At 66.0% G+C, this 12652-nt stretch overlaps 1 protein-coding gene across 5 annotated transcripts; it reads right to left on the reverse strand.

Moving 5' to 3' along the window:
* Positions 1-95: 95 nt before the first annotated feature.
* Positions 96-11796, reverse strand: MAP7D1 (MAP7 domain containing 1). Of its 5 annotated transcripts, none has more exons than XM_031594866.2 (18): positions 11642-11796; positions 6471-7157; positions 6280-6348; positions 5584-5747; positions 5322-5436; positions 4189-4299; positions 2989-3111; positions 2757-2899; positions 2533-2666; positions 2203-2453; positions 1977-2136; positions 1742-1901; positions 1510-1614; positions 1349-1402; positions 1205-1262; positions 979-1096; positions 708-907; positions 96-632 (listed from the first exon to the last, which is right to left on the reverse strand). In XM_031594866.2, the coding sequence occupies exons 1-18, from the start codon at positions 11688-11690 to the stop codon at positions 622-624; spliced, it is 2712 nt and encodes a 903-aa protein (XP_031450726.2). In that variant the 5' UTR covers positions 11691-11796; the 3' UTR covers positions 96-621. The 5 variants fall into 5 exon arrangements, with proteins under 5 accessions (XP_031450726.2, XP_031450727.2, XP_031450728.2 ...); XM_031594867.2 differs by having other exon boundaries at positions 2533-2663; positions 6280-6351; XM_031594868.2 differs by having other exon boundaries at positions 1977-2118; positions 6280-6351.
* Between the last annotated feature and the right edge of the window lie 856 nt (positions 11797-12652).

The following is a 12652-nucleotide window of genomic DNA, read 5'->3' on the forward strand; positions in this document are numbered from 1 at the left end:
GGCGGCGGTGCCGACACCGTCAGTCCGCGCCCTGCCCTGAGGGGCCGCCCCTCCCCACCGCCCACCGCACCCCCGGGCCGCAACGAGGCGAGGCGTTGCGTGGTTGTTCACTTTTATTGTTCGCAGAGGTTGTCCGGATGCATAACACTGTCACAACGGCACGGAGAGCAGCGTGGGCCCGGCCCAGCCCCGGGTGCACGCAGACATGCGTGGGGACAAAGGGGACGGGGCGGCCCCGAGCCCCCCGGTGTCGGCCGAGCGCTATTTACAGTATTCACATACATTGTACCCAGCGAATTAAATAACCACAGTATGACAGCACACGTCTGGGGTGGCTCGGGCGGGCGGTGGGCAGGGGCGGCAGGCTGATAAGGTGCATGGTTGTTTGTTTTTGTTTTTTTTTTTAAAAAAAAAGAACAAAACGAAATAAAAACAACTGAGAGAGAAACCAGGAGGCCCCAGTGTGGGCGCAGGGCTGGCGGCTGCCATGTTGGAGCCTCGCGCTGCCTGGGCTCCTCATGGCATGGCCGGGCGGGCGGAGGAGGGCAGCGAGGTGTTTCCTTCTGACAACAGCTATGGGTCTGCGCGGTGCTCCGTGGGGACGTCAGCCAGGGCCGGGCCTCACAGCACCTCTGTGGGCACAGGAGCTGCCGTCAGAGCTGAGGTGTCATCGCCCCCTGCTCCAAATCGGCTCCCCCGCCCCTTACCTGTGACCTGGGGAGGTTTGACCACTGCCTGCTTGAGGAAGGGCTCCTTGTCGCCAAATGGGATGATGCTGCTGGGGCTGCCACCGTGGTGGGAAAGCTCCAGCAGCTCTGAGGAGCCCTCGGTGCCTGAGAAGCCGTTTTCGTGCTTGCTGGGCTGCACGCCATTCACAACTGGGGCTGCCACATCCTTGGCTGGAGAACTGTAGGGCAGTGGGTTGGGTTGAGCTGGGGTCCTGCCAGCCCCCAGCCCCCTTTCCACCCCTGTGCTCACCTGGGCTGCAGCCCCTCGCCTGCCGGGCCCTTCAGTGTCCCCAGCATCCCTGCACTCGGTGTCTCTGTCTCTGGGAGCTCCTCTGCCTTTGGCATCGGCCCTGCTCTCTTCTCACCACCTGGAGACACGAGCAGAGCCCTGCTCAGTCCCAAGGCTCAGGGAGCAGGATGGGGGCAGGGGCTCTGGGGACTTCCAGTACTGAATGAAGCAGGAGGGAGCTGTGTACCTGTGCTGTGCTCCTGCTCAACTGCTTTCCCATTCACTATCTTCTTGTCTTCCTTCTTCTGCAGGGAAAGGAGAGCAGTGAGGACTCCATGGTGCCTGCTGTCCCCAGGCAGCTCAGGACTGGGTGTGCAGGACAAGCACCCACCTTGGCATCTGCTGCATCCGATTTACGCGTCCGCTTCATGATCTCCTCCAGGCGCTGCAGGGCAGACAGGGGCTCAGATGCTGCCCTCCCCAGCAGGACCTGCGCCAGGCACTGGGCACCCCCCAGCATGAAAGGCACCCAGCAGTGCCCCCAGCCCTTACCTTCTTTCTCTCCAGCCGCTCCTGCTCCTCACGCTGGAAATGCTTCTCCCGTTCCAGGCGCTGCCGCTCAGCCTCTTCGCGTGCCTTCGCCTCGGCCTCTTCTCTCTGCGAGGTCAGCAGGGACAGGTGAAGTGGGAACGGTGGGAACAGGCTTCATCTCATTCCACATCCCATCTTCCATCCCACATCCCATCCTTGCCCCCATCCCTCCTCCTCCCCCCCTGCCTCACACCTGTCTCTGCAGCCGCTCTGTCTCCTCCCGTTCTGCCCGTGCCTTTTCCTGGGCCTCGCGCTCCTCCTGCAGCTGCCGCTCCTCCTCCCGCTGCCGTGCCAGGGCCTCCCTGCGGCTCTGCTCCTCCGCCGCCTGCCGTGCCCTCTCTTCTTGCAGCCGCCTGTGGGGACACAAGGGGCCCTCGGTGAGGTTGGGGGCACCAGGGCCAGGGTGGGGTCCATGGTTGGGTACTCACCTCTCCTGCTCCTCCTGCTCCCGGCGCTCTCGTTCCTCGCGCTCCCGCTGCTCGCGGGCCTGGCGTCGCTTCTCTGCCAGCAGTCGGGCGGCCTCCTCCCGGTCCGTAGTGCCAGCCGAGGGTCTGCTGGGGGGGCTGTGGGCTGCAGGGGCCGAGGGGGCTGTGGGATGTGAGCAGCATCAGTGCTGCTCCCACTCCTCCTGACCCCTAACAACCATGTACCTACCTGCTGCCGGCTCTGTGGGAACCCTGGGCGGCTCGGGGGTGGCTGGGCCCTTGTCCTCTTCCTTCCTCTCGCGCCCCTTGGCCTGGCCATCCTGCTCACCCCGCTCATCCCGCACCCTGGCCCGCACCTTGGGGGAGGAGTGAGCACTGCGGGGCAGGGGTGGCTTGTGGGGTGAGCCCAGGGCTGGGCTGGGGGATGCTGGGCGGGTTTTGGGGGTGGCTGGGGATGAGGGACGGTTCTTGGGGCCGGGGCTGCAAGCAGAGCAAGAAGAGATATTAGCAGGGTCCCCATAGCCCTGGGGCTGGGCAGTGCGCAGTGCCAGGTCCCAACCTGCTGTCAGCTGTGGGCAGGAGCCGGGGCTGTGCGCCAGGCAGTGACTGCCGCTTCTTGAGGCTGCGCTCGCGGGACAGCGCACTGCGTTCCTTGGCATTCTCCCGCTCCTTCTCCTTCTTCTCCTTCTTCTTCTGTGCCAACCATAGAGAGCATCAGTACCACACTGCTGGGCTTGGCCAGGAGTCGGGCATGGGGTTGTCCCAGCAGAAGGTGGCACTCACCGGTGAGGACTCGGCACGGCGACGCGGTGTCACATCGGGGCTGCCAGCAGTGCCCCTCCGCCGCTCCCAGCAGCGGTGCGGCAGGCGGTGGTTGTGGCAGGGGCTGAGGGGGCTGGCAGAGGCCGAGCGGGGGCACACGGGCACTGTGGGGATGGGGCCGGTGGCTGTGGGCTCCCACCATGGAGCGCTCCCAGCCCCCTGCCCCATGCAGTTCCGTGGCCCTCATGCTCACCCTGCTCCTTGCCATTCCCAGCCAGTGTCACGGCGCTGCGGCTGCGTGCCAGGAAGGACAGCGTGGGCGTCATCAGCCGGTCCACTATGCTGCTCTCCCAGGGGCTCAGCTGCAGGCTGCGGTCTGCAGAAGGAGAAGAGCCCTTAGCATTCTTGAGCCCTGCAGCACACTGGCACCATTCCTTTGCTCAAGCCCCAGGGCTTCCAGATCCCCACTCCTGGCACTGAGAGCCAAGGCACCGCACATGGCACACAGACAGCACTGAGGCAGGACGACGACGTGCCCACAGCAGCGTTCCTCCTCTCCATCCACCCTGTGCCAGTGACACTGAGCCCCCGGCGCACTGCAGGACAGCCACTGTGTGCCCCTGCACCAAGGGAGAGGGGCTGAGGCCACCACACAGTCACAGGAGCCGGGCTGGGCTTATGGCATCCAGGGGATGGTGGCCCCCAGGCCCAGCTGGGCACAGGATCACTGCCACCTGCATTGCACTGCTGGCACCGAACAGCCCAGGGCCATGTGGACAGCACCACAAAGACAGCAACCCTGTGTCCCTCTCCATCAGGACAACGCAGTACCCTGCTGCTGGGAGGGGACAAAACAGAGACTGGAGCAACACTGGGCACTGTGTCCAGCACCAACCGAGGCGCTGGCTGCTCAGCACAGCCCCGTGTGCCCCCCCTGGCTGAGCCCCAGCATGAGGCCGTCAGAGCCGCCTGCATCAGCTGCTCCATCTATTTATACCATCCGGCGCACGCCCATCGCCAGGCAACTCAGCAGCACAACAGCACGCAGCCCCACGGCTCCGGCAGCTCGCCCAGACCTGAATGACCTCATGGCACCCAGCACTGCACCCACAGCCCCTGAGGGGCACACAGTGCTGCATCCACAGCACCTCAAGGCACTCCGAGGTGTCACAGTGGCCACCAGCCCTGCAGATGCATCTTGCAGCCCTGGCCAGAGGCCATAGGGCTCCAAGTGCCTTCCTGGCTCCCTCCACCTCCCAGCAGCTCTCCATGGCTGGGCAAGGAGCTGGCACCAGCCTCCTCCAAAGCTCCAGCCTCCTCCAAAGCAAACAGCACACAGCTCCTCCTCTCCGTGGGCACTGTGCAAGGCACAGCTGGGGCTGGGGGGTCCCTATGTGGGGCGGGGGCTGAGCTGTGCCCCCCTGCACTGCAGGGCCATGCAAAGGGCTCTTACTTCTACTGGGAGAGTTCCAGAGGGTGGCAGAGGATTTGGAGAGCCGCTTGTTGATTATAGAGTCGACGTGTTTGGGGAGGTTTACGGCGGACACTGAGCAGCGGCTCGCACCTGGAGGAGGGAAAAGACACAGGGCATTACAGACCGGGGCGGGGGCTGCTCCTTGCATGCAGCATGCACTGACGTGGGGCAGTGGGGCTGCGGGATGGTGGGAGGACATGGTACACACTGGTGGTTGGGATGGACTGTGTGGCACAGTGCCTGTGTCATGCGGGGGCATGCAGGGATCTCAGCTCTGGGGACCACAGCACTACCACCATGCTGTCCCCAAAACACAGTCCTGGAGCCAGGGGACCTCAGTGGCTCAGGGAAAGACGGACACAGGATGGTGCTCAAACCAGGACCCTACAGCAACACGGGGTGGGGGACAGCAGGGAAGCAGAGCCCTCAGCCCTGGCTGGGCAGCCAGAGCCCACCGATGGAGGAGGCAGCAGCCAGGTTGGGGGACAGCTCCACGGAAGTGGCAGGGAGCCCCAAACAGCAGGAGTGCATCTGACCCCGAATGCTCCACGATTCACCACGTGGCACAAAGCACCTGTGTGTGCATCCTGACCATGCACCGCCAACACCCAACGCTGCACATACAGCCACACCACGGCACGAGGCACGGGGACACAGTGCTGCCCATCAGCCACAGCACAGCCCTGTCCCCTCAGCAGCCAGGGCGCACCCCCAGCACAGTGTCCCCACGGAGAGGAGCCCCACACTGAGCATTCCACACGGCACAGCCATGTGCAGTGGGAGCACGCAGCCCTGGTCAGCCCCACATTGGCACCAAGAGCCACCCACGTGCAGCTGGGTGACGTGGGGACGCAGCACAACACACACCCTAACACCACCAACAACACAGCGATGCCTTCGCGTGGCTCCAAGCCCAAACATCACTCCTCCCGCGCAGCGCAGTGACCGCAGATGGGCGCAAGCAGCACAGCCCAGGGAACACGGTGCCACGGAAATGGGAGAAGCCGTGGGATCCCGTCGGGCCACGGCACAGCGCAACGTCGCAGCAGGGCAGCACTGCAGACGCTGCGTTTGCCATCTCTTCAGCCACAGCCCTGTCCTCGTGCACTCACCATCCTTGTGCGTGGCAGAACCATGGTGCAGGGCCCCTGCCCACGACCACCGCTGCTGCCGGATCTCTGCCCACGTCTTCTTGGCCGAGCGCTGGATGGCCGCCTCGTAGCGCTCCTGTCCAAGAGAGGGATGGGCTCAGAGATGGGGACCTTCAGAGGGCGATGGGGCAGTGATGCCCACCCTAGAGCACACAATTGTGCCCGAGAACCCCCAGGTGTGCTGCTGGAGACCCCATAAGGAACGCACCCACCCCCTCCCCACCTTGTTCTTCTCCAGCTTTTGCCGCTGCCGCTCCTCCAGCACCGCACGGCGCTTCTCTGCCCGCAGCCGCTGCTCCTCCAGCCGCCGCCGGCGCTCCTCCAGCTGCCTCTCCCGCAGCACTTTGGCCTTCTCCTCCTTCTCCAGCCACAGCGCCCGCTTGGCCGCTGCCGGGGGGAGCCCACGTGGAGGGGTCACAGCCCGGCCGGGGGGATGCAACACCCCATGTGCACGGAGAGACCCACGGCCGTGGTGAGGATGCGTGGCAGCAGCACGGGACTGAGGGCTGAGGGTTTCCCGGGCGCATGGGGCCGGCAGCATTGCAACCAGCGTGGTGGCAGGGAGGAGTTAGGGCGAGGACAAAAGGGAGCCGGGAGCCCGCGGAGCCGCTCGGGGAAACAATGGGGGAATGAGGGTGGAAAGAGCGCGGGGACGAGGGGGCCCCATGGGCGGCGCAGGGGCTTTGCAGCCCCACACATCCACAGCCCCACACATGGCTGCCTGCTGGAACCCACCCAGATGTGGGGTGCCGTGGGCCTGGGGAACCCCCACGTTGTGCAAAATGCCCGGGAGGGACAAACCTGCAAGTGCAGTGCTTGCACTAATAGCAGCTAATGGGATTGCCATGACCCAGCCAAGCTCCTTAGCTCTCCTGCCCGCCCCTTCACATCCACTTTCCCTCCCAGCCCCACTCCTCACCCAGGTACTTGGCCCGCTCCTCTCGCCGCTCCTTCGCCTGCCTGTGCCGTGCCTGGGCTTTCTGAGCATCTGCTGCAGGGAGACACAGTCAGAGCAAAACAAACTGCACCCCGGAATGGGGGGACATGAGGGGCCCCACGTGAGCAGTGGGGCAGACAGCCACCCCCCTCCCCTTTCTCCAGAACACCCACCTTGCTTGGGCCTGGGGCTGGCAGCTGAAGATGGCGATGCAGCAGCTGGAGTGGCACGGTCACCCTTGGGGGGGACATCCTTGGGGGTCACATCCTTGGGGAGCACATCCTTGGGGGCGACTTCCTTGGATGGTGTGTCCTTGGGGGATGCATCCTTGAGGGGGACATCCTTGGAGGGCATATCCTTGGGGGGAATGTCCTTGGAGGGTGTGTCCTTGGGGGGCACGTCCTTGGGAGGCTGCGTTGTGCTTCCTGGGGGGCTCTTGGCATCGGAGGGTGCCCCTTTGCCAGCAGTGGGGGCCACGGTGGTGCTCCCATGGGGCAGTGTCTCCGCTGGGCACGGGGCAGTGGGGACGGGCAGCGGCTGGCCAGCGGTGCTGCGTGATGCCTCTTCTTTGGGTTGCTCTGTAGCGTGAGGATGGGGGTGTGCAGGGGGGGTCTTGTCACACCAGGGTGGGACGCTCTCTGCTGAGGGAGCCACAGCTGCAGGGATGGGGGACACGGGATGTCCTGGGGGGGTCACAGCTGCGGGAACAGGGCAGAGCTGTCCTGGTGGGGGGGTGGCCATTGGGGAAGGGGTCACGGCTGGGAGGATGGGTCGGTCACGCTGTGGGGGGCTGTCTCCGTGCACAGTGTCCCCAGGTTGGGGGGGCAGCACGCTGTCTCCCATCGGGGACGGTGTCTTCCCTGCAACACAGAGCACAGCAGGTCACCAGCGAGGCTTTTGCTGCCGCCACCATCCCGGGGGGGGGGGTCACCATGCAGCCCCACGCCGGCTGCCAGGTGCTGTGTGCACAATGCACAGAGCACACGGAACGGCTCTGCCAGGCACCACTGCCACAAAATGCCCTTCTTTCTCAACAGCTGCTGCCCCACTCCAGGGGGAAAACCCCACACCAGGCACGGGGGTGGGGGGGAGGGAGGGCAGGCACTTCCCGGAGGATGTAGGGCGCTTCTGCTGTATTGGAAGGGCGGAGGATGGGCTCAAGATGGGTGCAGGATGGGCGCAGGCTGTCGGCCTGACGTCACACGGTGCGTGTCCCCGCGCAGCCATGAACTCATGGCCCAGGAATGCACACGAGGCCGCCGCCGCCGCTGCGAGAAAACAACTCCTCCCCGAGCGTGTGGGGCTGGGACTCTGCTCAGCGCCTGCTCCATGTGCATGGACCCAAATGGACCAGTGGCACTGAGCGGTGACCTGCGTGGGGGTGACCTGTGCAGGGTGCAGTGCAGCCGGAGCACCCTGCGGAGAGCAGCATGCTGCTCAGACTGTCTGCCCTATGCAAGCGCTCCATTTGGGATCACAGCCCTGATTCCTGTGCAGCAGGAAGGGTCAGTGCTTCTGCCCGGCCCAGTCCCATGGACACCACCAACACTGGCACTTCTATGCACATGGCCCCAGCTCTGAGTGCAATGAGGACACCGGGGACCCACGACCCCAGTGTGTGATCCTCCCCACGGGGCGACGTCCCGCACCACTCAGCTGTGTTTGTGGAACTCTCAGCAATCTTCAGAGAGGGGCAAAGTATGGGCTGTGCAAACACAGCCGGCGCCGCTCCTTCACGCTGTAGCTGGACGAGCACAGGGACAGCACCGGGCTGCACCGCATGGGGGGCTGCACCCAACCACGACCCCCCCGTGGGCGCATCGCTCCCCGGATGGACTCAGCACAGGACCAGCCCTCCCACTGCTTTCCGGCTATTTGTGCTGCAGGAAGGAGGCTGTCCCCTGCTCCCACACGCCCACAGCCCCAGCAGAGCCAGAAAGGACAAGGGCTCCCACCCATCCCCACTCCCACCCACAGGCACTGCAGCAATGCAGCCCACGGGGCCACCAGCTGAGCCAAGACGCCACTCAGGCTGACACCACGCAGCAGATGGACATCCCACCCCATCCTTGCAGTGTGAGGAGCAGCACCGAGTCCCTACAGCCACCCACCGCCACAGGGCATGGAGCTGCCACGCAGCCCATGGGCAGGATCCGTCCCGCCCCGATGGCCACAGGGACGGCAGCACCCAGCGCCGTGGGGCACAGCCACAAACCCCAAAAGCCACAGCCCAGGAGTGGCCCTGCACCATCTGTCCCTGTCGCTGCCGCAGCACAGCAGCTGCCCTGAAACCCAACGCTGGGGCATTCCAGAGGGGATCAGCTCCCAGCCCCAAACACTGCGTCCCACAGCCCCCAGCCCTGCTGTCCCGCAGAGGGGACATCGCTGCGCGCAGAGCAGTGTGACCTCAGTGGGATGCTGGGATGGGAGGGATGCCGGCCATGGGGTGAGGCGCTGTGCCTCGAGCCGGCCCTGCTGGAAGAGGGCTGCGGTGCCAGAGCCCACCTGGCACCTCTCGTGGGTCCCTGTGCCACCAGCACACCCATGTGCCACCAAGTGCTACTGGCACCTCCTGCCCGGCACGCGGCCAGCGCTGCTCAGCCAGGCGGAGGCAATTCCCAGTGCGATGAAGCGAGAGCACATCACAACCCCGGGGGGTTGGAGAAGGCGAGCAGCCTGAGCCCAGCACTGCAGCGGGGCCCTGGGGGGCTTCCCACCGGGGAGGGCAGGGGGGGCTGCACAGCACCTTCACCTCAGCTCCCCCCAGTTTATCCTCACATACCCGCTGAGCGGCACGGCTGGCCACACCACAGCATCCCCAGGTTGTCCATTTTGGCACAAAGGTTCCAGCTGCTGGAACACTGGATGGGGCTGACCCCAACCTGGGACAGGGAGGTGGGTGCAGTGCAGCTCATCCATGGTGTCCCAGTGCTGGGACACAGATCCAGGCTGCTTGGCCACCACCACCCCAGGGCACACATCCCTGCGTGGGGTGGGGGATAGCTTGTGGGATGCTCAGGGATGAAATCCTGGTGCAAACCTCAGCCCCAAAGCCACCGATGGCTCTGCAGGGCCCGGTGGGGATACACACATGTCCTTGGGGGTCTCATGTCCCCTCTCCAGTTGTATCCCCACCTTGACAGCAGCTCCACAAGCAGATGGGGAAGGCTGAGCCTCCAAAGCTACTGTGTCCCCAACAGCTCCCAGTGCCACCTACATGGAGCAGGTATGGGTATTCGACAGGGACAGGGGCTGCTGAGGCCACCAGAGCCCTGTGGGGTTCACAAAGGTGCACAGAGCCCCTTTCCCCTCCATTCCACAGCACCATGCTGTGCCCGCTCCCACTTGGCTCCTGGGGATGTGCAGCATCACACATCTCTGAATGGTGGGCACAGTGAGCATCCCTTGCATGTTCCCTGCATGTCCCTTTCCAGGGGTCTCTGCTCCTGCCTAGGGCCAGCACTGCTCTGGGGCACAGAGACTCAGGGTGCAGGGGCACTGTGACCAACAGTGATGTGGGGAGCTGGAGAGCAACAAGGGGAACTTGGGAGATGGGATCTTGTGGCCACAGCTGGGGGGTTTCCAGGGTTTAAAATACACCCAGAGGAAAGCAGAACGTGCCCAGGCTGCTCCTGGGCTCCATCACCCCAGACACAGGGCAGAGGGCCGGGCTGTGGGCAGCACCTGACTGCCATCCGTCTGCGCAGCGCAGAGCAGCGACAGGAGGTGCCCACGTCCTTGGGGTGACCCACAGCAGCCAGCACCGGGAAACAGCACTGCAGGCAGAGCAAGGGGCTGTGCTCTGCTGGGGGCAGGGTTTGTGGGGAGCACCTCCAAAACGCAGCTCCTATATTAGGTGGGCACCTACCGGGTGCTCTGTTGGATCCCAGGAGGCCGCCCTCGCCGCACTGTTCGGTCCCCAGCCCCGCTCCCAGCCAGCTGAGAGCCGTACCAACTATTTTGGACGTGGCACCACGGGACTGTGACTGTCACATCACTGCTCCACACGTCACATCACGTCGGTTCCATCAGGCTCTCCCTGCACTCCCAATGCCAGCGCTGGCGGGCGACCAGCTGCCCCGCACCCCCTGCTGCCCCGTGCCAGGAGAGCCTGATGGAACCCAAATAAGCACCGTCTGTGCCTGCGCTGCGCCCTGCTCTGCGGCGTGCTGGTTCTGCATCCTGCTGGTGGCCAGGAAAGGGGAACCCACTGTGTCTGGGACTGCTGTAGGGTGAGACATGGAGCACACGCTCGGGTCACCCGACCGAGGGGTGAGGGCAGCTTCGGCCAGCAGCTCTCCGCTCTGCAGGAGGATCCGTGCGCCGAGCAGAGCTTCCTCTGCACGCAGCCGAGGGCGGCCTCATCCCCAGGAAGCACCGATGCCCACGGGCCGCGCTTTGGGGCGGCAGCTCCCGGCCGGGGGAGCTCGGGTACCGAAAGGCGCAGCGATGCTCGGCGGTGCTGCGGATGGAGGAGCAGCGGGTGGGACGCAGACAAAATGTCTGCAGCGCTGTAGGGCGAGCGCGGCTCGGAGCGGGCACGCAGCTCTGCGCGCCCCGATAACCGCCGCACGGCACCGGGGCGGCACGCGGCCCTCCTCCGCCCCGATGAATCACAGCGCGGCGCTGCGCGGGGCCGGGGGGGTTGGGGGGGAGGGGAGGGGAGAGCTTCTCCTCTTCCTCCATCGGTGGAAGCGGTGCCACAAAGCGCCGCTCGGTCGCAGCGCGCAGCGGGGCCGGGAGAGGCGGAGAGCGGCCCGGAGCAAAGCGGGACCGCCGCCCTCTGCCCGTTCGCACCGGAGTTCAGCCCGGGGCACCGGGAGGGCACCGGGAGGGCACCGACGGGCGCCGCACAGCCCCACCCGGGCCGCCCCCGCCCCGCACCGCTTCGCAGCGCTCCGTGCGTAGAGCAGCGGATGGAGGCGATGCCCCGCACCCCGCCGGGGAGGGCTCCCCAAGGGCACGGGCTCCATCGCGCCGCGGGGCCGGGGGCTGCGCTGCCCCCCTCCCCCCCTTCTTCCTCTCCTCCGCCAAAATGGAGGGGCGGCCCCGCGCCGCCGAGCTTTGTCCGCTCCCGGCCCCGCGTTGCGGGCGGCCCCTCCGCTCCCTCCGTTCCCCGCACCCCCCTCGGCCCCAACCACCGCCCGGCCCCGCACCGCACCCCCCCGGCTCTGCGGCCACCGCCCGTACGGCTCCGGAGCACCGAGGCCGCATCCCGCGTCCCCACCCGCACCGCGCTGCGGCCCTCGGCCATCACCCCCCCTGCATCCCGCAGAGCCGCATCCCGCACCCCCGCCCTTCCCGGGCCCGCATCCCGCACCCGGCCCGCTCCCCGCAGCCGTACCGGGCGCAGCTCGGGGTTGGGGCTCCCGCCCGGCGCGGTCGCTCTCCATGGCGCGGGGCGGTGCAGGGGGCCGGGCCGTGCCGAGCTGTGCCGCGCCGCCCCGCTCCCCCCGGCCCGCGGGGGAGGAATCTCGGAGCTCCCCGCCCCGGCCCCGCGCCTGCCGGCACCGATGGGGTGGGATGGGGATGGGATGGAGCCGAGATGCTCCGCCCGACATCACCGCTCCGGGCACCGCTGCTGGTGTTGGGGCCGATCTTCAGCCCCGCGCTCGCCCGCCTCCATGCTATCTTGTTTTCTCCCAAATGTTTGGGCTCACAACCACGCTCACCTCTCCCAGCACCACCTGGAGCTGGTCCCCAGCACGTATCGAAGCTGAGGGTGGAACCTGCCCTGCCTGCACAGCCACCGCCATCTGGGTCAGCAGCCCCGTCCCCGTCAGCCCAAAGGGACGCTGATTTCCATCCCAGAGCTCCGTCTCCACCATTTGTGGGGCCTCACCCCATCTTTCTGCCTCCTGCATCCCCCAGCACCGCCAGCAGCTGCTCCACACCACGGAGCGATGCTGAAGCACCACTGCACCGGACCACTCCGCATCCCACCCCCACCCCAACAACAGGGACACCCGCGGGGCCGCAGCACCTTTGGGTGCAGGGGGATGTGGTGATGCACAGTTCAGGTTCCTGCAGGCATCGCCCCGTCAGAGGCGCCTGTTTTGGGGATGATGTCACCGCGAGGCCAGGAGATCCCCTGCCATCCCTCCTCCTGCCAAACAGGTTCCCCAAACCCCTGCCCTCTGCTCCACGAATGTGTTCTTCTGACTCAGGGATGGGAGCGGGCAGGCCCAGAGCTGACAGAGGGGTGAGGGGGGGCTGGCAGGGTGTGCATAGATCACATGGGGACATGCAGCTTGGGACACCCTTGGAATGGAACCAGCAGGGATGGGGGCACAGGGCACCAGCAGGGACCTGCTCAGTGCCACCATATGTGTGACCACCCACACCAAAACTGCAT

Source organism: Phasianus colchicus, chromosome 24 (assembly GCF_987193195.1).
Source record: "Phasianus colchicus chromosome 24, bPhaCol1.hap1.1, whole genome shotgun sequence".
Lineage (NCBI taxonomy): Eukaryota > Metazoa > Chordata > Aves > Galliformes > Phasianidae > Phasianus > Phasianus colchicus.